This window comes from Mirounga angustirostris, unplaced genomic scaffold, assembly GCF_029215605.1.
Source record: "Mirounga angustirostris isolate CCGP_5_RB_7025 unplaced genomic scaffold, mMirAng1.0.hap1 SCAF_16, whole genome shotgun sequence".
NCBI lineage: Eukaryota > Metazoa > Chordata > Mammalia > Carnivora > Phocidae > Mirounga > Mirounga angustirostris.
In genome coordinates, this window is record NW_026991724.1 from 46,424,346 (window position 1) to 46,448,172 (window position 23,827).

A 23,827-nucleotide genomic window follows, 5' to 3' on the forward strand; every position below is an offset into this window, starting at 1 on the left:
AGCCAAGCTTTTGTCCCTCTTACTGACCAGACATGGAATGTGGGCTGCCCCTCAGAAAGAAGCATGAGCTTGAGCAAGATGGTTCTCTATAGCTGAGGGTCTTGCCCAGACAGAGGCTCAGCTGTAAGCCATGAACCACCAACACTCCTGGCAGCTGGTGGAAAGAATGCCTCCCTCCTCCATCCAGAGGAGATCTAGGCAGCATATTTGAGCATCCACTCCACTTTTCTACCTAATATCAATAGGTACAGACAATTCCACAATAAAAAAATTTTAAAAAGATTTTATTTATTTATTTGAGAGAGAGAGAGAGAGAGCACAAGTTGGGGGGGGGGCAGAGGGACAAGCAGATTCCCCACTGAGCAGGGAGCCCGACCTAGGGCTCGATCCGAAGACATGGGATCATGATCTGAGCCGAAGGCAGATGCTTAACTGACTGAGCCATCCAGGCGCCCCTCCACAATAAAAATTTTCAAAGGGCTTCTTCTTCTTCTTCTTTTTTTAAATGTAATCTCTACACCAAACATGGGGCTTGAACTCACAACCCTGAGATCAAGAGTCGCATGCTCTCCCGACTGACCCAGCCAGGCTCCCCTCCACAATAAAAATTTAAAAGAAAATCTATTAGTGTAATATGCCCTATTAACAAATTACAGAAGGAAAAACACTGGATGGAATTCAACACTCCTTTATAATAAAACTTTTGTGACCCAACTAGAGATAAAAGGGAATCATCAACCTAATATAAGGAGACTGCCTGTAACAAATACCCAGGTTAATTAGAAAAATCCCCGGCAAAGAACCAAGAGGAAATTTTAGCAATTCTGCTGGGTATAAGACCAACATGCAAAAAAAAAAAAAAAAAAATCAATAGCACTCTGATAACAAAGGCAACGACTAATTAGAAAGTATAATTCATAAGGAAAGAGTCCATTCTCTTATACAACAAAAAAGTAAGGTGCATTGCCTAAATACTAGGAAAAGATGCCCGAGCTCCTTTTGGAATAAATGATGAGACTTAATTAAAGGATGACGGAGGTGACCTAAACAAGGGAAAGATACTATGTCATACAGTAGTTAAGGTGAATGATTAGACCAGACACAAAAGGTCAGCTATTGTAAGATTCCACTTACATGAGGAGCCTAGAATAGGCAAATTTATAGAGACAGAAGGTAGAGTAGAGGGGCTGTGGGGGGGGGGGGAGGGAGAGTTATTGTTTAATGGGTACATTAATTAATTAATTAAATTTAAATGTTTGGGATGATGAAAAAGTGCTGGAAAGGATAGTGGTGCTTCTATGACATTGTGAATGTACTTAACGCCACTGAATTATACACTTAAAAATGGTTAAGGGGCAACTGACTGGCTCAGTCGGTAGAGCACAGGACTCTTGATCTCAGAGTTGTAAGTTTGAGCCCCATGTTGGGTGTACAGATTACTAAAAAAAAAAAGTTAAAATGGAAAATTTATGTTCTGTTTATTTTGCCACAATAAAACAAAGAGCCTCAAGGTAATGACTTCTGAAGGAACTGTGCAAAAAGAAAAAAAATCAGATATACATAAACCAATATGGATATGTGTACAAAATGTAATGTTGAGTGAAAAAGCAAGTTGCAAAAGGTACATGAATTATGGCATTCTCTGTGAAAATCGGGATTCTCTGAAAATTTGGCTAGGTGTTATAGATACTCAAAATCATGGTAATTTAAAGAAGATATGAGTTTATTTCTCTCTTAGGTAAAATTTTGTTGTGGTCTGGTCAGGTTGGGCATGGTGACTCCACCATTGTCTAGGGTCTAGGCTGCTTCTGGCTTCTCATTCTGCCCGCCTTAGGATGTGGCTCTTGTCCTCATGGCCCATGATGTAGCTCCAGCTGTCACATCCACCTTCCCAGAAGCAGGAATGTTGAAGAGGAGATGGAAAGGGCATGCTCCCCTCAACCTTAAAGTCACATGTCAGAAGTTGCACACATCACTTTCCCTTACATTCCATTAGCCAGAACTTAGTCACGTGGCCACACTTGGCTACAAGGGAAGTTGGGAAATGTGATTTTTATTCCAGGAAAACTTGTAACCAGAGATATGGAGGGAAGGGACATTGGAGGACATCGAGTAGTTAATCCTACACCGTCCATGAGAGAGACTGCTAAATTTATCAGGTCTCTCAATACCCATTTTCCCTGTCAGTAATAAAAGCCCCCAAATTTGAGCTGGCCACCCAGCCATGGACTACATTTTCCAGTCTCTTCTGCAGCTAGATGTGACCACGTGACTAAGTTCAGGCCAATGGGATGTGCATAGAGATAATTGTGTGCAATTTCTAGTTCATCTCCTTAAAAGCAAAGCCAATTTCCTATACTTCCCATTATCTGCCTCCCCACTGGATGGGAAACAGCAATTTCAAGATTTATTTATTTATTTTTTAGAGAGAGAGAGAGAGAGAGGGAGGGGGTAGGGAGGGCAGAGGGAGAGGGAGAGAGAGAATCTCAAGTAGACTCCCCGCTGAGCGTGGAGCTCCACTCAGGGCTCTATCTCACCACCCTGAGATCATGACCTGAGTCAAAAACAAGTATCCTACGCTTAACTGACTGAGCCACCGAGGTGCGCCTGGGAAATAGCAATTTCAGTAGCTTCCTTGGACCTAGAGATGGACCTGGAAGGGTCCATGTACCACATGCTGAAGGTGGTAGAACTGACAGATCAAGAATCAGAGCCATCTACCCTTCCTGGACTGCCCACCAACCTGTAAAATATTAGATGGGGGATGAGCTTCCATGTAGCTCAGGGTACTGTGTTTTAGAGGCTGTTACAACAGCCTGGTCTGAATCTGAATTAATATAGAAATTGATACCAGAAGTGGGGTGCTGATGTGAAAAATAAAAGTCTTAGAGGTGCGGCAGGTGGAAGAGACCAGCTATGGCGGGAGGAGAGGCCAGTGACTTTTATTATGTCGGGAGGAAAAAAATACTGTAGAACTCTCCTGTTTGATAATGAGGGTAGCAGGTCGCTGTTCACCTGAGCTATAGCTCAGTGTTGATGTGGAGCCTGCCCCTTTCTGCTTTTTGCGATATCCTCCTAAGAGAGATGAGCTCGGGCAAGAACTGGCCAGTTTGTAAGCAGAGATGGAAGGAACTGCACTCTGCTAAGGGATTCTTCTCTGCCTGTGGCCTGTGATCTAAAATAACTCGACTCCAGACACTGGCCACCAAGAAGAGTTCAAAAAGCAGACTCCCTGTGCTCCTGCCGTTCAGGTCCCTTCTCAAAAGCTTTCGTACAACGTCTCCAGGAGGCTGTGGAAGGCTACCCCATGGCAAACTTCATATGGAAGATGTTGGCCTCACACCCAGATTATTGATTCCGATGCTTCAAGGTCGCAGCCTTTCAGTGGGGGAGAGAGGGTTGGGCTGTTGAGTCAGATGGATAAGAAAGGAGGTTCTGTATCTTTTAAAATGGTAGCTAAAAGAGGTTCGGGGGCGTGGCTACAAAGAACTGAATGGGGCAGTCTGAAGAAAAGACCATAGCAGGTCTGAGGCTTCAGTAAAGCCTTTATTTATTTATTTAAAAAGATTTTATAAACATTATTTATTTCAGAGAGAGAGCAAGTGAGAAAACGAGAGAGTGCAAGCATGAGCAGGGGGAGGGGCAGAAGGGGAGAGAGTGGGAGGGGAAAGGATCTTGAGCAGACGCCTTCCTGAGCGTGGAGTCTGGCTTGGGGCTTGATCTCACAACCCTGAGACTGTGATCCTGAAGTCATGACCCAAGCTGAAACCAAGAGTCAGACGCTTAACCAACTGAGCCACCCGGGCACCCCGAGGCTTTGGTCTTTAGAAGGGCCTGCTTGCAAGGTTGGCCCTTGACTGGCATCTGGAAATTTGGCTTCTGGAGGTGTCCCCACCATTCCCTAACAATGTGGCTTATGCCAAACGTAGCATGTACCTAATTCTTAGCATGTAGCAGAATTACAGAAGGAAAGTAACATAAACCATATTGTTTACAAAATCCAGGCCCAGTGATCCACCCTTATCAGTCTCTTCTCACTCCCCAAATCCAAAATTCCAGATATCAGCCAAGGGCCAACCTTGCACACAGGCCTTTTAAGGATGCTACCCACAAAACACTATGTAGAAAGAGAAAGAGGGGGCGCCTGGGTGGCTCAGTTGGTTAAGCGTCTGCGTTTGGCTCAGGTCATGATCCCAGGGTCCTGCTGGGCAGAGAGCCCGCTTCTTGCTCTCCCTCTCCTGCTCCCCCTGCTTATGCTTGTTCTCTCTCTCAAATAAATAAATAAAACCTTAAAAAAAAAAAAAAAAGAAAGAGGAAAGAATAGCTTGGCAGTGAAGGTTGGCAGACACCACCTTCAATCAAGTGATTGAGGTGAGCCTCATCAATAATAGGATGAGCTGAAGTCATGCACCACCTGATGGGATGCAATGAGGACAAAATGTCACTTCTGTGATATTCTTGCCAAAGATGCTTAATCTGAATCTAGAAGGAAGCATCAGACAGAACCAAACTGAGGGACATTCTATAAAGCAAAACTGGCTTACAAGGTTTAAAACTGTCAAGCTCATGAGAGTATAAAAGTGACAGAGGAACGGTTCCAGATGGGAGGAGACTATAGAGACATGACAGCTCGAAGCCATTGCACGTGATTTTTTTTTTAATTAGAGAGAGAGAGAAAGGCAGAGAGGCTGTGAGGGGCAGAGGGAAAGGGAGAGAAAGAATCCTCAAGCAGATTCCCCGCTGAGTGCGGAGCCCATTGCAGGGCTCGATCTCATGACTCTCAGAACATGACCTGAGCCAAAATCAAGAGTTGGATGTTCAACCAACCGAGCCACCCAGGCGCCCCCCATTGCATATGATTTTGACCTGGATCCTTTTGCTGCAAAAAACATTATCGGGCTATGGCAAACTTGAATGGAATCTAAAGATTACAGGAATGGTGTTGGGAGTCCCCAAGCCTACCCACCACGTTTGGAGGTTTTCTAGAAGGACTCATGGGACTCGGCATACGGTTATACTCAGCTAAGATTTATTACAACAATGTACTAAGGATACACAGCCAAGTCATCTGGGGAAAAGGCACATGTGGGTTTCCTTCTGCTGTCTTCCTCCCATGAAGGATCACAGAGCACAACTAAAATGTAGCAACATCTGTGTGATGTTTCTGCCCAAGGAAGCACGCTAGAATTTCAGCATCTGAGGTTTTTACTGGGGGGCCAGTCACATAGGCAGCCTCGGCTCAGCATGTACCACAATTTTGGACTCTAAGAAGGAAGGCAAGCGCTTGGCGTAAACCACATGTTTGCATGATCGCAGCTCAGTGGACAACCCTCCTCACTCAGGGAATGATGGGAATGCTCTGGATGCCAAATTCCCAGTGGCCAGCCAATGGCCAACCTAGTGAGCGGGTCTTTCTAAAGAGAGCTAACTAGGGCCTGCTAGGCTCACTCTTCTCTGCAGTCCCCTCCATTGACCCTTGGCCAAGGCAACCTTACAGCCAAATCATTATCAGTCGGACCCCCCAAGGCGGTGGTCAGTTATGGCCCCCAGGGTCCAGGACTTAGCCAGTTAAGGCAAACCCCATTAACCGGAGTTTCTAGACGAACCTTTGTGATGCTTGAGACATCAGCTTAGGGCCAGCACCTTCTGGTCACCAGGCCAAAGCTGACTAGAAAGACGTGTTAAGGCACAACACACCCAAGAATAATCCCAGAGGGGACTTGTGGGATCCCCCCAGAAGCAAAGACTTTATCACTGTGAGGATGTGACATGTGCCCATCAGGCAGGACAGGTTTACAGGACCCCCAGGGTGGCCTCTGCCCTGGGGCCTTCCCACCCCAGGCTTGCCAGGCCAGTCCAGATGGTTCGGTTCAGGGCCTGTTTTCAGAGGGAATGCCCGAAGCAGGCAGTTCCAAACATTTTGCTTTTCCGTGATTGCCAGTTTGTCCACCTCATGAGCTCGGACGGCAGGGGGACGAATTCAGGGCCGGGGTCACCTCCTGCTGTTGCCTCATCAGCTCGGTCATGTGACTGGTTGGAGGGCTAGCCAGCAACGCTTTGGCTTCCCAGGGAAGTTCTGAAAGATGCAGACCACCAATGTCTCTCCCCCAACTCTGGTACCTCCCCAGGGGCCAAGGTTGTGTTTCTCCTTTTTTGTTAACATCAGTGTGGCTCATTCAGTTGTCATCACTTTACATTTTTTTCCCAAACTTTTTTTTTATTATTGAGGTAAAATTCACATAATATATTGTACTCCACGTTAGTCATTTAAAAATGTACAATTCAGGGGCACCTGGGTGGCTCAGTCAGTTAAGCAATCTGCCTTTGGCTCAAGTCATGATCCCGGGGTCCTAGGATCGAGCCCCACATCGGGCTCCCTGCTCAGTGGAGAGTCTGCTTGTCCCTCTCCCTCTGCCCTGCTCCTTCTCTCTCCCTCTCTCTCAGTCTCTCTCTCTCTCAAATAAATAAAATCTTTAAAAATGTACAATTCAATGGCTTTTAGTACATTCACAGTGTTGTACAACCATCTTCACCATATAGTTCCAGAACATTTCATCCCTCCATAAAGAAACTACCAATAAGCGTGACTCTCCCTTCCTCCTCTCCTCATCCCCTGACAACCACTAGTCTATTTTCTGTCCCTACGGATTTGCCTATTCTGGGCATTTCACAGAAATGGAATCATATCATATGTTGCTTTCTTTCGTTGAACATAAGGTTTTCAAGGTGCCTTCATGTTGTAGTGTGGCTCCATATCTCATTCCTCCCTACCTCCAATCCTTTTTCTGGCTGAATAATATTCCATTGTATGGATATATTTCATTTTGTTTATCCATTCATCGGTTGATACATTTGGGTTACTTCCACTTCTTAGCTATTATGAACAATGCTGCTCTGAACATTCACGTACACGTTTTTGTGTGAACATGTTTTCAAGGCTCCTTAGGTATATGTGTAGGAATGAAATTGCCAGGTCATATGGTAATTAACTTTTTTTTTTTTTTAAGATTTTATATACTTATTTGACAGAGAGAGACACAGTGAGAGAGGGAACACAAGCAGGGTGAGTGGAGAGGAGAAGGAGAGGCAGGCTTCCCGCAGGGCAGGGAGCCCGATGTGGGGCTCGATCCCAGGACCCTGGGCTCATGACCCGAGCCGAAGGCAGACGCTTAACGACTGAGCCACCCAGGCGCCCCTACGTTTAACTTTTTGAAGACCTGTCAGACTGCCTTCCCACGCAGCTGTACCATTTCACATTCCCACAGACCTGCAGCGTCTGAGGTTCCAATTTTTCACATCACCACCAACATTTGTTATTTTCCACGCTTTTGCTCATAGTCATCTTAGTGGGTGTAAAGTGGTGTCTCACTGTGGTTTTGATTTGCATTTCCATAATGACTAATGTTGTTGAACATATTTCCGTGTATTTATCAACCACTTGTATATCTTCTTTGCAGAAAGGAGTATCTATTCGTGTTCTTTGCCCATTTAAAAACTGGGCTATTTTTTCATGGTTGAGTGTGAGAGTTCTTTCTATATTCTGGATACTAGGCTTTTTATCAGATAATGATTTGCAAATATTCTTTTCCATTCTGTAAGTTGTCTTTTCACTCTCTTGATGGTGTCCTTTGACACACATCAGTTTTTAACTTGTAGGAAGTCCAATTTATCTATCTTTGTTTCTGTGGCTTGTGCTTTTGGTGCCATATCTAAGAATCAATTGCCAAATCCAAGGTCATGAAGATTGACTCCTACATTTTCTAAGAACTTTATAGTTTTGGCTCTTAGATTTAAGTCTTTGATCCACTGTGAGTTGATTTTTGTATATGGTGTGAGGTAAGGATTCGATTTCATTCTTTTACATGGTTATCCAGTTGTCTCACACCATTTCTTGAAAAAGCAATTCTCTTCCCATTGGATGGTATTGATACCTTTGCAGGAAATCAATTGGCTGTAGATGAGATTTTTTCTGGACTCTCAATTTTATTCCATTGATCTATATGTCTATCCTTATGTCAGTACCACACTGTTTTGATTACTGTAGTTTTGTACCAAGTCTTGAAACTCAAAAGTGTGAATCTGTAATTTTATTCTTTTTTAAGATTGCTTAAAATTGCAATTGGGGCCCCTTGCAATTCCATATGAATTTTAGGATAAGCTTGTCCATTTCTACAAAAAAGGTAGTTGGAATTTTGATAGGGATTATATTGAATCTGTAGATCAATTTGGAGAGTATTGTCATCTTGACAATGTTAAGTCTTCCAATAAATGAACCCGGAGTATCTTTCCATTTATTTATGTCTTCTTTAATTTCTTTCAGCAATGTTTGGTAGTTTTCAGTGAACAAGTCTTTCACTTCCTTGGTTAAATTTATTCCTATGTATTTTATTCATTTTGATGCTAAGGTAAATGGAATTGTTTTCTTAATTTCATTTTCAGATGATCATTGGTAGCGTATAAAAATTCAAGTGAAATTTGTATATTGATCTTGTATCCTGCAACTTTCCTGAATTCAGTTATTAAGTTATTAGCTGTAACAGTTTGTGTGCATATGTGTGTGTGTGTGTACTTAAGAATTCCAAATTTATTTTAAAATTCTCATTCAAACTTTTCATCCAGAAGGGTTGGATGCAATAAGGGACAAAAGCATTTTCACAGAAAAACATTCTTATGGCATCTGTTTGGGTTTGCATCTTGGTTGTAGCATTTTAATTTTTGGCCTGACTGGATTTTAGTTCTTTTATCTCTGCAGTAAGGGATTCTCTAGTGTCTTCTATGCTTTTTTCAAGAGAAAAACATTTTTATAAAAGTTAATGAGAAAGACACACCATGGGGCACCAGTCGGTTAGGCGGCTGCCTTCGGCTCAGGCCATGATCCCCGGGTCCTGGGATGGAGCCCTGCATCAGGCTCCTTGCTCAGCAGGGAGCCTGCTTCTCCTTCTCCCTCTGCCTCCCTCTTCCTGCGGCTCCCTTTGCTTGTGCTCTCTTTCTCTTTCTGTCAAATAAATAAATAAAATCTTTTAAAAAAGAGAGAGAGAGAGAGAAAGACACACCATAGCCAGGAATTGGTCAGAACAAAAACCTGAATATTCAACAATTTTCAGAATCATTTAATACAACCCCTACCCCTTTTGTCCTGATCATTTATCCAGTGAGCAGCCTGAAGAAGATCAGCCTCATCTCAGGACAGCTGCATTTAGTAATCAAGCTGCCTTCCCGAGGTGCACATATCAGGGGAAAGAGGAGGGAAGTAGAGTCAGACTGAGTACATCATTGCAAACTGCCACTAATCGGGAAAGCAGAACACAAGCCAACAGCAGTGCGACACCCCTCCACAGGGGTCCAGAGTCCAATGTGATGTGCCCAGGGGGGGTCACAGTCCCTGTGATGGGCTCTCCCCCAGCTTGCAGCTCTTGGCGGGAATCACAAGATAGAACTGCATTAGAAGTTAGGATCCACACCAGAAATAGAGAGCTGAGCAGTAGCTTGATTTTTGACAGTTCCTTCCAAAAAGAAGCCTTTTCCTGTGGGCATTCTTATGTGACCCAGGTGGTCCAGCCGGGGTCCATGATGTTTGCACAGTTCAGGCTGTTTTCCACCTGCCAACGTCCCAGAGTGAAGCCCTGTTCACTGAGTGGATGCCTCCTTTCCACTGAGCACAGTTCATGCTGAGAAAGAAACAGTCCCCAGCAGACAGTATCAGGTTCGGGCTTAGAGTCAGGTCCAGGCAATTAAGATCTGTGAGTGCAGGAATCCAGAAAAGCCAGAAGCTTTTCTTTGGCAGCAGCAAAGCTCTGTGGAAGAACTGGAAGATCTTGTTCTAAGTCCCAATGAGGAGAACAGCTTTCCTAAGCCCTTTTTACCTTGTCAATCTTAGAGCTCAAATTGACCTACTCGAAAGTATACACTCCTTCAAGAGAGTGGGAGGACAAGCCACAGACTGGGGGGACAAATATTTGGAAAAGACATATCTGATAAACAACTGCTATCCAAAATATATGAAGAACTCTTCAAACTCAATGAGAAAATGAACAATCTGATTCAAAAATGAACAAAAGACCCGAGCAGACATCTCACCAAAGAAGATAACACAGATGGCAAATAAGCATCTAAGATGCATGACATCATATGTCATTGGGGAAATGCAAATTAAAACAACAATGGGCTACTACTACACAACTATTTTTTTTTTTTCAGTGCAAAAAAAGGTGGTTTGGGGCGCCTGGGTGGCTCAGTCGTTAAGTGTCTGCCTTTGGTTCAGGTCATGGTCCCAGGATCCTGGGATCGAGCCCCGCGTCGGGCTCCCTGCTCCATGGGAAGCCTGCTTCTCCCTCTCCCACTCCCCCTACTTCTGTTCCTGCTCTCGCTATCTCTCTCTGTCAAATAAATAAATAAAATCTTAAAAAAAAAAAAAGGTGGTTTTATTAAACTGTGGGGATAGGACCGGTGGGCAGAAAGAGCTTCCAACTACACACCTATTAGAATGGCCCAAATTGGGGCACCTGGGTGGCTCAGTCGGTTAAGCGTCTGCTGTTGGCTCAGGTCATGATCTCAGGGTCCTGGGATCGAGCCCTGCGTTGGGCTCCCTGCTCAGCGGGGAGCCTGCTTCTCCCTCTCCTTCTGCCTGTCACTTCCCCTGCTTGTGCACTCTCTCTCTGTCAAATAAAAAGAAAAAAGAAAAAAGATTGGCCCAAATCCAGAACACTGACAACGCCATGTGCTGATGAGGGTGAGGAGCAACAGGAACTCACTCCCATTCATTGTTGGTGGGAATGAACAATGGGGTCCAGCCACTTTGGAAGATAGTTTCTTACCAAATTAAACATACTCTTACCATATGATCCAGTAATCAAGCCTCTTGGCATTTACCCCAAAGAGTTGAAAACTTATGTCCACATGCAAAAACCTGCACACAGATGTTTAAAGCAGCTTTATTCATAATCGCCCAAACTTGGAAGCAATCAAGATGTCCTTCAGTAGCTGAATGGATAAGTAAACTGTGGTCCATCCAGACGATGGACTATTATGCAGGGCTAAAAACAAATGAGCTATCAAGCCATATAAAGACATGGAAGAACCTTAAGTGTATATTACTAAGTGAAAGAAACCAATCTGAAAAAAAGCTACATACCGTATGATTCCAGCTATGACATTCTGGAAGGCAAAACTATGGGGACAGTAAAAGAATCAGCGGTTGCCAGAGGTCGGGGAGGAGGGGGGAGGGGACGAACAGGCAGAACAGGGTTTTTAGGGCAGTGAAACTATTCCATGTGATACTATAATGGTGGATACATGTCATCATACATTTGTCCTAACCCATACCATGTATGACATCAAGAGTGAGCCCTAATGTGAACAATGGACTCTGGGTCATAAATAACATGTTGATGTACGCTCAGGGATTGTGACAAATGTCCCTCTCTGGTGGGGACTGTTGGTAGTGGGGAAGGCTTCCATGTGGGGAGAGGAATATACTGGATCTGCACTTCCTGCTCAATTTCACCATGAACCTCAAACTGCTCTTTAAAAAAAGATCTATTTAAAAAAACTAACAATCAAACTGAAGGTAAAATAAAACTCCAAAGGGGCATTTGCCTGTAGATCGAAAGTGGCCTCTCTGCATCTTGCCTCCTTTTCTCTAAAGGCTCCAACAGGCCAAAATTATAGCAAAAATCATTATTTACAGAGCCTTGTGCTTATTTCCAATACCGCATTGGCTGCAAAAAGAAGAGTGTCCCACGCACGCACCTACACACACACACACACACCCCTTGTTTTTGCAGTAGCTCTCCCTGATCTGGATGATCTCTCTAGCGTGTATTACAAGCATACATTTTATTGTTTCGTATTCTTTCACAAGATGGTGTGTTGGGTGCAGGCACAAGGGGAGATGGAGGAGAGGCTCGGGAAACTGGTTTATTACACTCGGGTCCGGGAGACAGGAGGGGTGCCGTGCAGGGCCCCATGGGAAAGACAGCATGGCCAGGAGGCAGGAGGCAGGAGGCAGGACGTAGGGGAAGGTTTAAGCCACGGCCTTTATTGGGGTTCCTCTGGAATGGCAGGGCAGGGTGAACCATTTAGGACTGGTCAGTGTGCGTGATTTCAGTAGGGGTGGTCCCTAGTTGCCTGGGCCTTGGGTGATGAGGCTGAGGAACAGTGCCAGGAGCCGGTTGGAGGAAGTCTGGCTCTGGATTGGTTCGTTTGTGTATCAAAGGCATTCTCAGGCTGGGTTCTTTGCTGTCTCTAAGAATTGGCTAGAAGGCACAATGTCTCCCTAGCCAAAAAGGTCTTTTTTTTTTTTTTTAAAGATTTATTTATTTGAGAATGAGAGAGATCATGAGCAGTGGGGAAGGGTAGAGGGAGAAGCAGGCTCCCCACTGAGCAGGGAGCCCGACGTGGGGCTCTATCCCAGGACGCTGGGATGAGGACCTGAGCCAAAGGCAGAGGCCTAACCGACCAAGTCACCCAGGCGCCCCAAAAAGGCCTTTTAAGCTCTCAAAATGTCATATAGAAAACAAACCAACGTGTGTGTGTGTGTGTCTGTGTGTGTGTGTGTCTGTGTGTATAATCTCAGGACTACCCCATGCTCAGATATTTGCCAGGACTCATGAAACTCAGTACATAGTTGTACTCACAGGGGTGCGGTTGTAGGCACAGCTGGATCATAAGGGAAAAAGATACAGACACTGGAGGGTTATGGGCAGGTTCCTTGGGTCCTCTCCCTCCCCTGAGGGGTCATGCAGAGTGTACTCTTGACCCAGCAACAAAAATGTAGCAGCAGGTGTGTGATGCCCAGGGAAGCTCATCAGAGACTCAGCACCCCAGGGTTTCACTGGGGGGTTAGTCCTACAGACACCTTCTTTCTGCCTGGCTTGTACCAAAATCCCAGACCCCCAGAATGACAGCAAGTGTTCAGCATAAACCATACTGTTTGCACAAATAGTCTAAGCGCCAAGAGCCACCCTTATCAGTTAGGTAATGGTGGGAACACTTCCAAAATTCAAGTTCCCAGATGCCAGCTAAGGACCAACTTTGCAAACAGGCCTTTTTTTTTTTTTTTTAAGATTTTAGTTATTTATTTGACATGGAGAGAGAGAGAGCACAAGCAGGGGGAGTGGCAGGCAGAGGGAGAAGCAGGCTCCCCACTGAGCAGAGAGCCCAACGTGGGGCTCGATCCCAGACCCTAGGATCATGACCTGAGCCGAAGGCAGATGTCCAACTGATTGAGCCAACCAGGCATCCCAGCAAAAAGGTCTTCCTTCCTTCCTTCCCTTCTTTCCTTCCTTCTTCTTTCTTTCTTGTCTTTCTTCCTTCCTTCCTTTCAAGAGAGAGAGGTGGGAAGAGGGGAGGGGAAGAGAGAGAATCTTAAGCAGGCTCCATGCCCAGCACGGTGCTTGATCTCATGACCCTGGGATCATGACCTGAGCCAAAATCAAGAGTCAGATGCTTAACCGACTGAGCCACCCGGTCGCCCTGCCAACAGGTCTTTCTAAGGCAAGGCCAGCTAGCTTAGACCTTTGGGGCAGTTATTGAATTGACGTGACCATCACGATTTGGATGGTTGTACTGTGGTTATGCAGGAGAATGTCCTTGATGTAGAAAATACACACAAAAGAATTTTGCAGTGATGCTGGAAATGTACTATATGTTTCAAGGGGAAAAGGCTTTGTGCCATACCTATAACTTCTCTGTTATGTTTAAGATTGTTTCAAAATAAAAAAGTATTGGGCGCCTGGGTGGCTCAGTTGGTTAAGCGACTGCCTTCGGCTCGGGTCATGATCCCGGAGTCCCTGGATCGAGTCCCGCATCAGGCTCCCTGCTCGGTGGGGGGTCTGCTTCTCCCTCTGACCCTCCCCCCTCTCATGTGCTCTCTCTCATACAAATAAATAAAATCTTTAAAAAAAAAGTATAAAAAAAACGATATGGAAGAGGGGAGAATCGATGGGGATGTGGGCTGAAGACTGGCCATAATCTGATAAAACTGGTGCGGGGGAGTCGATACATGGTTAGAATACTCTTCTCTCTGCTTCTGTATATATTTCAAATTCTCCATAACAAAATAAAACGAACAAAAATCCTGTCAGCAAAGATGCCTTTGAAATGTGGTTCCTCCTGGAAGGGGAGGGAGGTTGCATTGGAGGATACTATGTATTCGTCTTCCTGTGTCACTTCTATACACCAATACACGCTCAGAAAATGAGAAATACAGATAAGCAAAAGAAATACAAAATCACCACGGCCAGAGATCACCATTGCACTAACCCTGTAACACTGTAGTTAATATTCTTTTTTTATTTTAATAAGCTCCACGCCCAACATGGGGCTTGAACTCACGACCCTGAGATCAAGAGTCACATGCTCTACGGACTGAGCCAGCCAGGTGCCCCTATAGGTAATATTCTTATTCTTCTGAATATATATATATACATATCTACACACACACACATACACCCAGAAGGAATCCAGGATATAAATAATTGTATGCACACATATGTGTATAAAGTGGTATCATTAACTTTGGCATACACACACACACACACACACACACATATACAACACGTGCCAAAATTAAATTATATGGCTGCTTTTTTTTTTAAGGCAGTGGTCTCCATCTTTCCCTTCCTAGATGTTTCCCATATTCCTCATATCCGAATTCCCCCAGTTGACTCAAAAATACCATCTAGAGCTGAACTGTCCAAACCAATATCTACTCAAGGCCCACACACTCCATCTGGTCATGACTCTTATGTCTGTTTCAACCTGTCACAACCCCTTCTTGAAGAAACTGGCAAAACATGCCAACCTCTGGGTGTGTTTGGCTCCTTCTCTGCTGGTGTTTCCCTTCTATGGCAAGAAAGGGGCGGAAGGCCTGACCCCTCCAATGAGCAGTTCATCCTGGGATACAGCAAAGGCAATGACACATTTCAGGTGCATCACATCAGAAGACCTAGAACATCTAGGGGCAACTGGTTGGTTCCATCAGTACAGTGTGCGACTCTTGATCTCAGGGTTGTGAGTTAGGCCCCACACTGGGTGTAAAGATTACTTAAAAATAAAATCTTAGGGGCGCCTGGGTGGCTCAGTCGGTTAGGCGACTGCCTTCAGCTCAGGTCATGATCCTGGGGTCCTGGGATCGAGCCCCGCATCGGGCTCCCTGCTCCGTGGGAAGCCTGCTTCTCCCTCTCCCACTCCCCCTGCTTGTGTTCCCTCTCATGCTGTCTCTCTCTCTCTCTCCCTGTCAATTAAATAAATAAATAAAATCTTTAAAAAAATAAAATAAAATAAAATCTTAAAAAAAAAAAAAGATGACCTAGAACATTTCACTGACCCACCAGCCGTGAGTTAGCCATGACCCTGGACTGGCATGAGGACAGCCTGATCCTGGCTCCCATCTAGAAAGTCACAAGTGTGGTGTCACCCTGATGCTGTACCCAGACCCACTGTCCCTTCTATTGGGAGTTTTCTTCTGTAGTTTCCGCTCCCCCACTGGGACAGTTTGTTGCTTTCAAACCAAGTAGTAACCAAGACAGTAAAGTTATATTTCCTACTTCAGAGATCTGAGGCACTTTTGGCAAAATAATAAATTTATTACATATGATCGGCAGATAGTTGTTGCTGATATATTATTCTCTCGATGTTTGCGCAAAATTTCAAAATAAAAAATAATTTTATACACCATACAATCACTGGGGTCCTTGAGGGTCTCCACACATTTTTTGAGCTGGCTGACTTTCAGCTGTGAGACCTGGTTCCCAGCCTTGAAGTTGCAGGGGGTTAAGTTTGCCACCCAAGGTGGCTGGAATTTTCCCAGCTATAAGGACGAGGTTCTACTTCAGAGATGAGCGGCCTTCTCTAAAGGGACCGATAAAGCCCCCTGAAAGCAGAAAGGAGAGGAGACAGGCCAGATGGGACTGGGGCTGAATCAGAGGGCCTCCGGAGGGAGGACTGCCCTATAACAGCAGTAGGTAACTTTGAAGTAAGAACTTTCTTCTAGTAGTTTCTAGAACCTGAAGAGGGGACCTGGCAGAACCCTCGAAGGGATCCTGGAGTACCCAGGATGCCAGGGAGGTATGTGCCCTTGGTTAATAAGAAGTCCTGGCCAGTGGTCCCCAGTCCTAGAAGGCACCGGTCAGGTTGTTGGGCAAGGACAGCCCTTGACTAAGACAACCGGGCCCGCACGACCACGCTGGAATTGGTCACACGGGCTCCATAGTGACCAGCCCAGAACTGCGTGTCCTGGCCCCAGTGTTCGAAAGACACAAAGCGGACGCCCATCTTGATGTTGGAGAACACGTGGGTGACCTGTAGGTAGAGAAGAGATCAGGCAGGTTGCACCCCAGCCTTCTTCTCGAAAGCTGAGCCTGGGGCCTTCAGGCTCAGCGGAATCGCATGGTTCCTCATCCTAATTCCTGTCTCCTTGAGTCTGGGTGGGTGGGTTTTGTTCGTAACCAGAAGCATGGCGGAAGTAATGAGTGACTTCCGCCAAGTGACTTCCAAAGCTAAGTCAGAAAAGGCAATGTAGCTTCTTTTGGTTTCTCTAGAACCTTCCTGGTGGAATCCTGAGCCACTAGTAAGTTGAGTCTGGCTGCCCTGAGGTGGCCATGATTTGAGGAAGTTCAAACCAGCCCTCGCAGAGAGATGCCACACTGAAGCTCTGGGACTAAATGAAGCCACCAGCTGCTATATGCACAGGTACACAAATGTACACACGCACACACACACACACACACCCCACCCAGCTCTTCAGCTCCAGCCATTGTCTGAAAGCAACCGCCCAAGAGACAGGAACCAGAAGCATCCCCAGCAGAGCCCTCCTTATAGAAACCACAAGAGGTAATAGATAATGTTCCCAGGCCCCCACCACCCCTCTCCCCGTGTCCCTGCCAGAGACTCACCTGAAAGCAGACATTGTTGTTCCACTGTTGGATGGGAACGGGCATAGCAGAGAATTTATCCAGGACAGTCTGGTTGGCATCTAGAAGTTGGACAAGGAGTCGGTACATACAGCCACTGTCGTGTCGGGCTCCCCACCTGTGGGAGGAGGGAGGCCTTGAAGGCTGGACATGCCCACCTCATCTCTTTGGGTGTCTGCCTGCCTCCCCCCAGAATGGCCTCCCCATGTCTGCAAATCCAAAACATAGTCCTCGGCTCCGCACGCCCTGTGTCACCTGGGAGCTTGGCCCCACTGCAGACCCAGTGACTCAGAACCTGTACTAAACGAGGTCCCCAGCTGGTGCGCAAGGACATGCATTCTCGAAGCAGTGACTCAGAGCAGCCACCCTTCAAGGCACCTCCTCCAGTATTATTCAGGTGACAATGGAAATTGCTCAATGTTTAAATGGTGGCAAAAGATGTAATTTCCAATGGGTACATTGACATTTTAAAATACAACTTTCATATCAGTCATTGAAAAGGATCACGGGAGGAGCACCTGGCTGCCTCAGTCGGTGGAGCATTCGAGTCCCACATGGGTAGAGAGATTACTTAAAAATAAAATCTTTAAAAAATAAAAAAAATAAAAGGACCACGGGAATCTGTATTTAGTCACGATGGGATACCCAGCAATATTAAAAACAAAACAAAACACAACAACATCCAATGTCCATCGATGGTAAATGGATAAATTATGGTATATGCACATAATAGAATGGTATACAGCAATGAAAGCAAACTCACTGCGGTTACACACAATTAGGAATCAATTTACGAACATGCAGTTGAAAGAAGCTAGAAACAAAACATATACTGTGGGACTCTCTCTCTCAAGTACAAAAATGGACAGAACTTGGGGCGCCTGGGTGGCTCAGTTGGTTCAGCATCTGCCTTCAGCCCAGATCATGATCCCAGGGTCCTGGGATCGAGCCCCACATCGGGCTCCTTGTTCAGTGGGGAGCCTGCTTCTCCCTCTCCCTCTGCCTCTCCCCCTGCTTGTGTTCTCTCTCCCTGTCAAATAAATAAATCTTAAAAAAAAAAAAATGGACAGAACTTATCTATGGTAACAGAATTCAGGATGGCGGCTACCCTGGATGGGTAATGATGGGAAAGGAGCTGGTAACATGGATGTGTTCACTCTGTGATAATTCAGAATCACATACCTAAAATATGTACATTTTAAATAAATAAATAAATAAAATATGTAAACTTAAAAAATGTACACTTTTGATGCTAGAAGTTAAAAGCTTAACTCAAGGGTAACTCAAGGGTAACAAATAAGTTTCTTCTTTCAGAGACTTCTCATCATTCTACTTCTTAGAATTAGATGTCTGCTCTACTTCTCCCACACAATTCTGTCCTCATGTAATAGTGACATATTCTTACTTTCTTCTGACCAGTCAAAAGACCGCCCCTCCTTTCAGCGCTCTGCCAACCACATACCAAAATATATATATATGAACAGAAATTAAATTTTTTTTCTGTGACCATAAAGATCTAAGTGTTAACATTTTTCCTTTGGGATTGAATTATTACCCAGCAGTGGTTCCCAGACTTGGCTGCAGATTGGAATCATCTGGAATTTATTTATTTATTTATTTGACAGGAGAGAGGTAGCAAGAGCAGGAACACAAGCAGGGGCAGTGGGAGAGGGAGAAGCAGGCTTCCCGGTGAGCAGGGAGCCCGACGCGGGGCTCAATCCCAGGACCCTGGGATCATGACCTGAGCTGAAGGCAGATGCTTAATGACTGAGCCACCCAGGCACCCCTGGAATCATCTGGGATGTTGACAAGATATTGTATAGCAAAGAATTTAGCCTTGTCTGGAGGTATGGTGGGGCTTTGCTCTCAGCTTCTGGGAGGTTCTTTCTGGATCCTTGGAATATTATGGCTGCTGGAAGTATCTTGGTTTGCCTGGGGACCTTGGGTCATACCGGATAGCCTACCAATGGGATTACGGTGGGGGGTGGCCGCATCCACACAGATAGTCTCACCGTGGGGGCTAGCCACTCCAGGAAGACCCAACAATGTGGCTTAGGATATGTCAGGTGCTATCAGTTGACCAGCAGTCCGAGATTAACCACGGGATGAAGCCCCAATAGAAATTCTGGGCAATGAAGCTCATGTGCACTTCCCCGGTCGGCAATATTCCATGCATATTGTCACATGGCTGCCAGGGCAGGATTGCATCCTGACTCCATGGCAAGAGAGCAACAGAAGCTCTGTGTTTGGTACTTCTGTGTTTCGATGCTGCCCTAGCTCTTCTTCCCTTGGCTCATTTTTGACCTGTTATGTTTTCCTTGTAATAAACTGTAATCATGTAATCATTCAGTGAGTTCTATGAGTCTTCCCAGTGAATTATGGAAGGTGAGGGTGGTTTTGCGAATCCCCCAAACTTACAGCTGGTGTCGATGTGAGGTTGGTCTCGGGGACTGTGCCCACTAACTTTGCAGTCAGCTCTAAACTTCTCAGGTACTGAGACCCAGCTCTCACCCACAAGCACTCTGATTTAACTGGGATGGGGTGTGACCTGGGCATTGGGAGTTTTCAGTGTTCCTGCGTAATGGACAGCAGAATTTGGGAACCACTAATTGTTATGATCAAAGGGCACACCGCTGACCAAAACAACACAAATATGTTACAACAGTTTGATAACTAATGACTAAATTACAAACAGTTTTATTGTAAAACACATCTCCTAATGACATGGATTTGCAGAGTGGGGGTAAGTTAGGGTGTCTTTAGTTAAAAGTGAATTTGGGAGTGCCTGGGTGGCTCAGTTGGTTAAGTGTCCGACTCTTGATTTTGGCCAGGACATGATCTCAGGGTTGTGGGATTGAGCCCCATGTCTGGCTCTGTGCTCAGCTGGGAGTCTACTTGGGGGTCTCTCTCTCCCTCTCCATCTGTCTCTCCTCCCTCCCCCTGCCTCTCTCAAATAAATAAATAAATCTTAAAAAAAAAAAAAAGTGAACTTGGCGGCACCTGACTGGCTCAGTCAGTAGAGCATGCAACTCTTAATCTCAGGGTCATGAGTTCAAGCCCCACGTTGGGCATGGAGCCTACTTAAAAACAAAACAAAAAACCGAAGTAAAAGTGAATTTGGTAAGGCTGAAATTTCAAGCAGTCACTTTGCCTAACTCTCTGGTAGTCTTTACATCTGGGGGGCCGCACACCATAGTGAGGGGCTTGCTTTTTCTGTAAGACTTGAGGACTCTGAGAAAGGGATTGGACAAGGACAAACCATATGATGTTACCACCAGAGATATGATGTGTAGCTGGTAATTTTAGAACCAGGGAACACAGCTGTAGAGGATCTGGAATTGCCTCCTTTGAAATGATCTGGGTCATTGGAAAGTCTTCGTGTACACATACCCTAGTTTCAAGACCATCACTACAGAGCATAAGCTCTACAGAGGAGTCTGAGCCTAATTTCAGGTCTCCCCAATCCCTAGCTATGCCACCAGAGCAAATCTCCTCCCCTTTCTGAACCTCTCGATTGCTCCCAAAGCTCTGAAAAATCTGAGGTCTTGAAATATACATTCTCAGAGGATCAAGGCTCAGAAAAACAAAAACAAAAAACAAAACCCCCCAAAACACAACTAAAACACTTCACCCTTATAAAGCACTGGCTATGTGCTTGACATGTGACCCTATCTTGTCAAGATGGGGATGCCGAGGCACACTGGGACTTGCCCAAAGCCATAAAGATGCAGAGCCAGGGACCTGGAAAAGTCTGGCTCCAGAATGTCAACTTAGGCAACTATCCTACACTGCGACCTCCTAAGGCAAGGAGCATGTCATTCACAGACAAGACTGAGCTGGGCCAAGTCCTCCTGTAACTGGATCCAATCTGGCATCTTGCAATCCGACTCCATTTGGGGGTGAAGAGAGGAGCTCAATGGTTAAGTCATTCACCTCCCTGAGCTGCATCTCTTTATCTGTAAGGGATTGTTAGAGGTGGCCTCAGTGAAGTCACCCACGCAATGGTCATGGCGCCTGTGGTCAGTGCTGAGCAAAGGGCTGTTTTTGTCACCATACTCACCAGTCAGAGACACAAATCTCAATCTTGCCACTATCTAGTAGCTCTGGCCACAAACCCTCCTCCTCCAGGTCCAACACCTGCTTTTTGCGACACCAGCTAGGAAAGAGGGAGAAAAGTCAATGAGAACGGGCAGGTCTTCCTCACAACGGGCCCGGCCCTTGCGGGGTAGGGACATTCACCTGAAGGAAGACACGAAGCAGGTCTGCGAGGGGGCCCCGGGCACCGTTGACCTGTTTGCCTCCACCACCCAGCCGTCCCCACCGTGCTGCACCATCCACTTCCGGAGGCCCTCTGTTAAATACAAGAGGCTTGCGCCCAAGTTCCTCGCCCGCCCACCCGCCGGCCGCCGCCTCCCGCCGCCTCCGATGGAGCCCCGCCCCGGCCCCGCCCCCAGGGCGGCCCCCCGCCGCCCCGCCCCGCCCCGCCCTCCGGCCCGGTGCTTCCCCACCCTGGCCGCAGGGGTTGCGGATGAGGTTGCGTCCGATCGGGCGGCGCTCGCAGAAGCGGCCCAGGAGGCTGGGCCTGCCGTCGCGGGCCGGGGGCAGGCAGCTGCGGGCGAGCGGCAGCAGGACGCCGTGGTCCCGGGCCAGGATGAGCAGCCACAGGGCCTGGCAGTCCACCAGGGCGCGCCAGCCCCGGCACACCCGGCGGCAGCACCCCAGCAGGGTGCGCGGGGGCACGTGGCTCAGCACCACCAGGAGCAGCTCCGGTGGCAGTTGGCTCAGGTCCAGCGCCTCCTCGGGCTCGGGCTCCGGCGGGGGGACCCGGGCGGGCCGGCCCCGGGAGGCCGAGGCGCCCATGGTCCCCGCCGACCTCCCGCCAGCCCGCGCCAGGTTCGGTGGTGACTGCGGGAGAGTAGGGTCAAGGAGTCAGGGGCCCGCAGCCCCCGCGGCGCGCGCAGCTGCCGCCGGCCCCGCCCCGGCCCCGGGTCCCAAGCCCCCGCCTCCCGACCCGATCCAGTCCGCCCCGCGCGCCCCGCGCGCCCCGCGCACCCCGCGCACCCGGCCCTGCGCGCGGCGCCGGGGCCGGCCCGCCCCCCGAGTCCTACCTTGGATCACAGCCAGGGCCCCTCGCCGGCGGGCTCGCTCCTGTCCCCTTGCGTCCCCTTCCCAGCGTCCATCCTTTTACTCGCCAGCCCCTCCCTTTCTAACAGCCAGCATTTCCCAGCCCCCAGCCCAGCCTCCCTCTGGCCGGCCGGTCTCTGCGCTCCCTTCCCTCTGGCGGCCCGGCGGCCCCACCCCGGCCCCCAGCCAGCCCCTTCCCGCACCATCCGTACGCGCCAGACCCCCTCCTTCCCGGGTATTCCCCCGGTGGCGGGTGTGGGGAGGACGGTGGAACCGGACCTGACGCCGCAGACGAGGGAGGGGCGGGGCCGCCGGGATCCGGGGTCTGTCCGCACCCGCCCGCCTCTTGGAGTGCGGGTAACTCCGCCGCAGGACGCCTGGAGAGGAGCAAATGCGGTTATTTCGGTCCGGCATCCGGGCGGGAGGCCTCACACCCGTTCGCTCCTTTAAAAATCCCCATCGCCTTTATGGTGGGGCAACGTTATCCCCATTTCACGGGAGAAAACAGGTGGGGTAGGCGCCAAAGGCGTATCTATTTGACTCCAAAAATGAGTGCTCTGACCAGAAATAACACCGGCCACCGTTTACAGAGCGTCTTCCTACCAGTCAGGGTGGCGACCCCCTGAGGTGGGTACCGCTATGTGCCCCCTTCACAGGTGAGAAAACCGAGGCCGGCAGAGGCCAAGTGACTTGCGCAGGGTCACCAAGCTAGTAGATGACAGAGCTTCGATTTGAACCCAGCCAGGCTGGCTCTAGAATCCCTGCTTTTATTTATTTTTTAAAGATTTTATTTATTTATTTGAGAGAGAGAGAGAGAGCATGAGAAGGGAGAGGGTCAGAGGGAGAAGCAGACTCCCTGCTGAGCGGGGAGCCCGATGCGGGACTCGATCCCGGGACTCCAGGATCATGACCTGAGCCGAAGGCAGTGGCTTAACCAACTGAGCCACCCAGGCGCCCTAGAATCCCTGCTTTTAACCTCTATACTAACTCTACCCAGTCAAAACAAAATGTAAGCCACACATGTAGTTATAAGTATCAGCAAATAAAACCAGACATGGATCCTTGTCCATGTGGAACTTAGATGATGAACAGAAGACATAATAAGCAAATTATAGAGTGTTGGGCAAGTAATTAAAAATAAAAATCTCCTGCCAACCTTGGAAAACCTCTGCGTAAACAGGACAGAATGAAGCCGTTTTATTATTAAAGCATTAAACCAGACGACAATGCACATGGGCCGTGATGAACAAGAGACATGACATGTAAATTACATAGTGCGTTAGAAGCTAATTAATGCTATGGAGGAATAGACTAGGAAGGGGAATAGGGCACAAGCAGTCTGGGTGGGAGACCTTAATTCTGAAAGATAGATTGACTATTACCCTGGCCTATTTCTTTTCAACACATATGTTTTCAATGAACTTTTGACGTTTTCAAACCTGTCCAAAAGTGGAACAGTGTAAGGAGCACCCAGGTCCACGATTACCTCCTGGCCAGTCGGGTTTCATCCCCGCTCCCACCCACTTGCTCCCCGCTGAAAATCTGAAGCAAATCTTAGACATTACACCCTTCTGTCCATAACGAAAATTATTTTTTTCACGTAACAGGTCAGCTGTGGAAATCTTTTTGATAATGAGGTTATGAAAATTGGTTATGACCCAAGTATATGAGTTCAAAAAAGTTTTTTTTTTTTTTTTTTAAGGTTAGAAAAAAGTTTAAGGGGCACCTGGGTGGCTCAGTCGGTTAAGGGTCTGCCTTCGGCTCAGGTCATGATCTCAGGGTCCTGGGAT

The 23,827-nt window shown here is 47.2% G+C and overlaps 1 protein-coding gene across 8 annotated transcripts; it reads right to left on the reverse strand.

Moving 5' to 3' along the window:
* Positions 1 to 7,190: 7,190 nt before the first annotated feature.
* Positions 7,191 to 22,215, reverse strand: FBXO27 (F-box protein 27). 8 transcript variants are annotated; one of them, XR_010408015.1, is made up of 7 exons: positions 22,022 to 22,214; positions 21,422 to 21,818; positions 21,153 to 21,264; positions 20,974 to 21,069; positions 16,896 to 17,031; positions 10,476 to 10,655; positions 8,878 to 8,995 (listed from the first exon to the last, which is right to left on the reverse strand). XR_010408015.1 is itself a non-coding variant. In XM_064580483.1 (6 exons), exons 2-6 carry the CDS (start codon positions 21,771 to 21,773, stop codon positions 8,846 to 8,848), a joined length of 846 nt encoding a protein of 281 aa, XP_064436553.1. In that variant the 5' UTR covers positions 21,774 to 21,818; positions 22,022 to 22,215; the 3' UTR covers positions 7,191 to 8,845. The 8 variants fall into 8 exon arrangements, 6 of the variants coding, with proteins under 6 accessions (XP_064436553.1, XP_064436552.1, XP_064436554.1 ...); XR_010408014.1 differs by lacking the exon at positions 8,878 to 8,995 and adding an exon at positions 9,672 to 9,805; XM_064580483.1 differs by lacking the exon at positions 10,476 to 10,655 and having other exon boundaries at positions 7,191 to 8,995; positions 22,022 to 22,215.
* Positions 22,216 to 23,827: the final 1,612 nt, after the last annotated feature.

Excerpts from the sequence above, each read along its gene's own strand:
- FBXO27 (XM_054511404.2), bottom strand. The coding sequence starts at position 21,773 with ATGGGCGCCTCGGCCTCCCGGGGCCGGCCCGCCCGGGTCCCCCCGCCG. Across the intron at positions 21,265-21,421 it reads CCGCAACCCCTGCGGCCAGG|AGGGCCTCCGGAAGTGGATG; the intron begins GTGGGGAAGCAC and ends TGTATTTAACAG. Across the intron at positions 13,315-16,895 it reads ACAACAATGTCTGCTTTCAG|GAAGGAAGAAAGACAAGAAA; the intron begins GTGAGTCTCTGG and ends CTTGAAAGGAAG.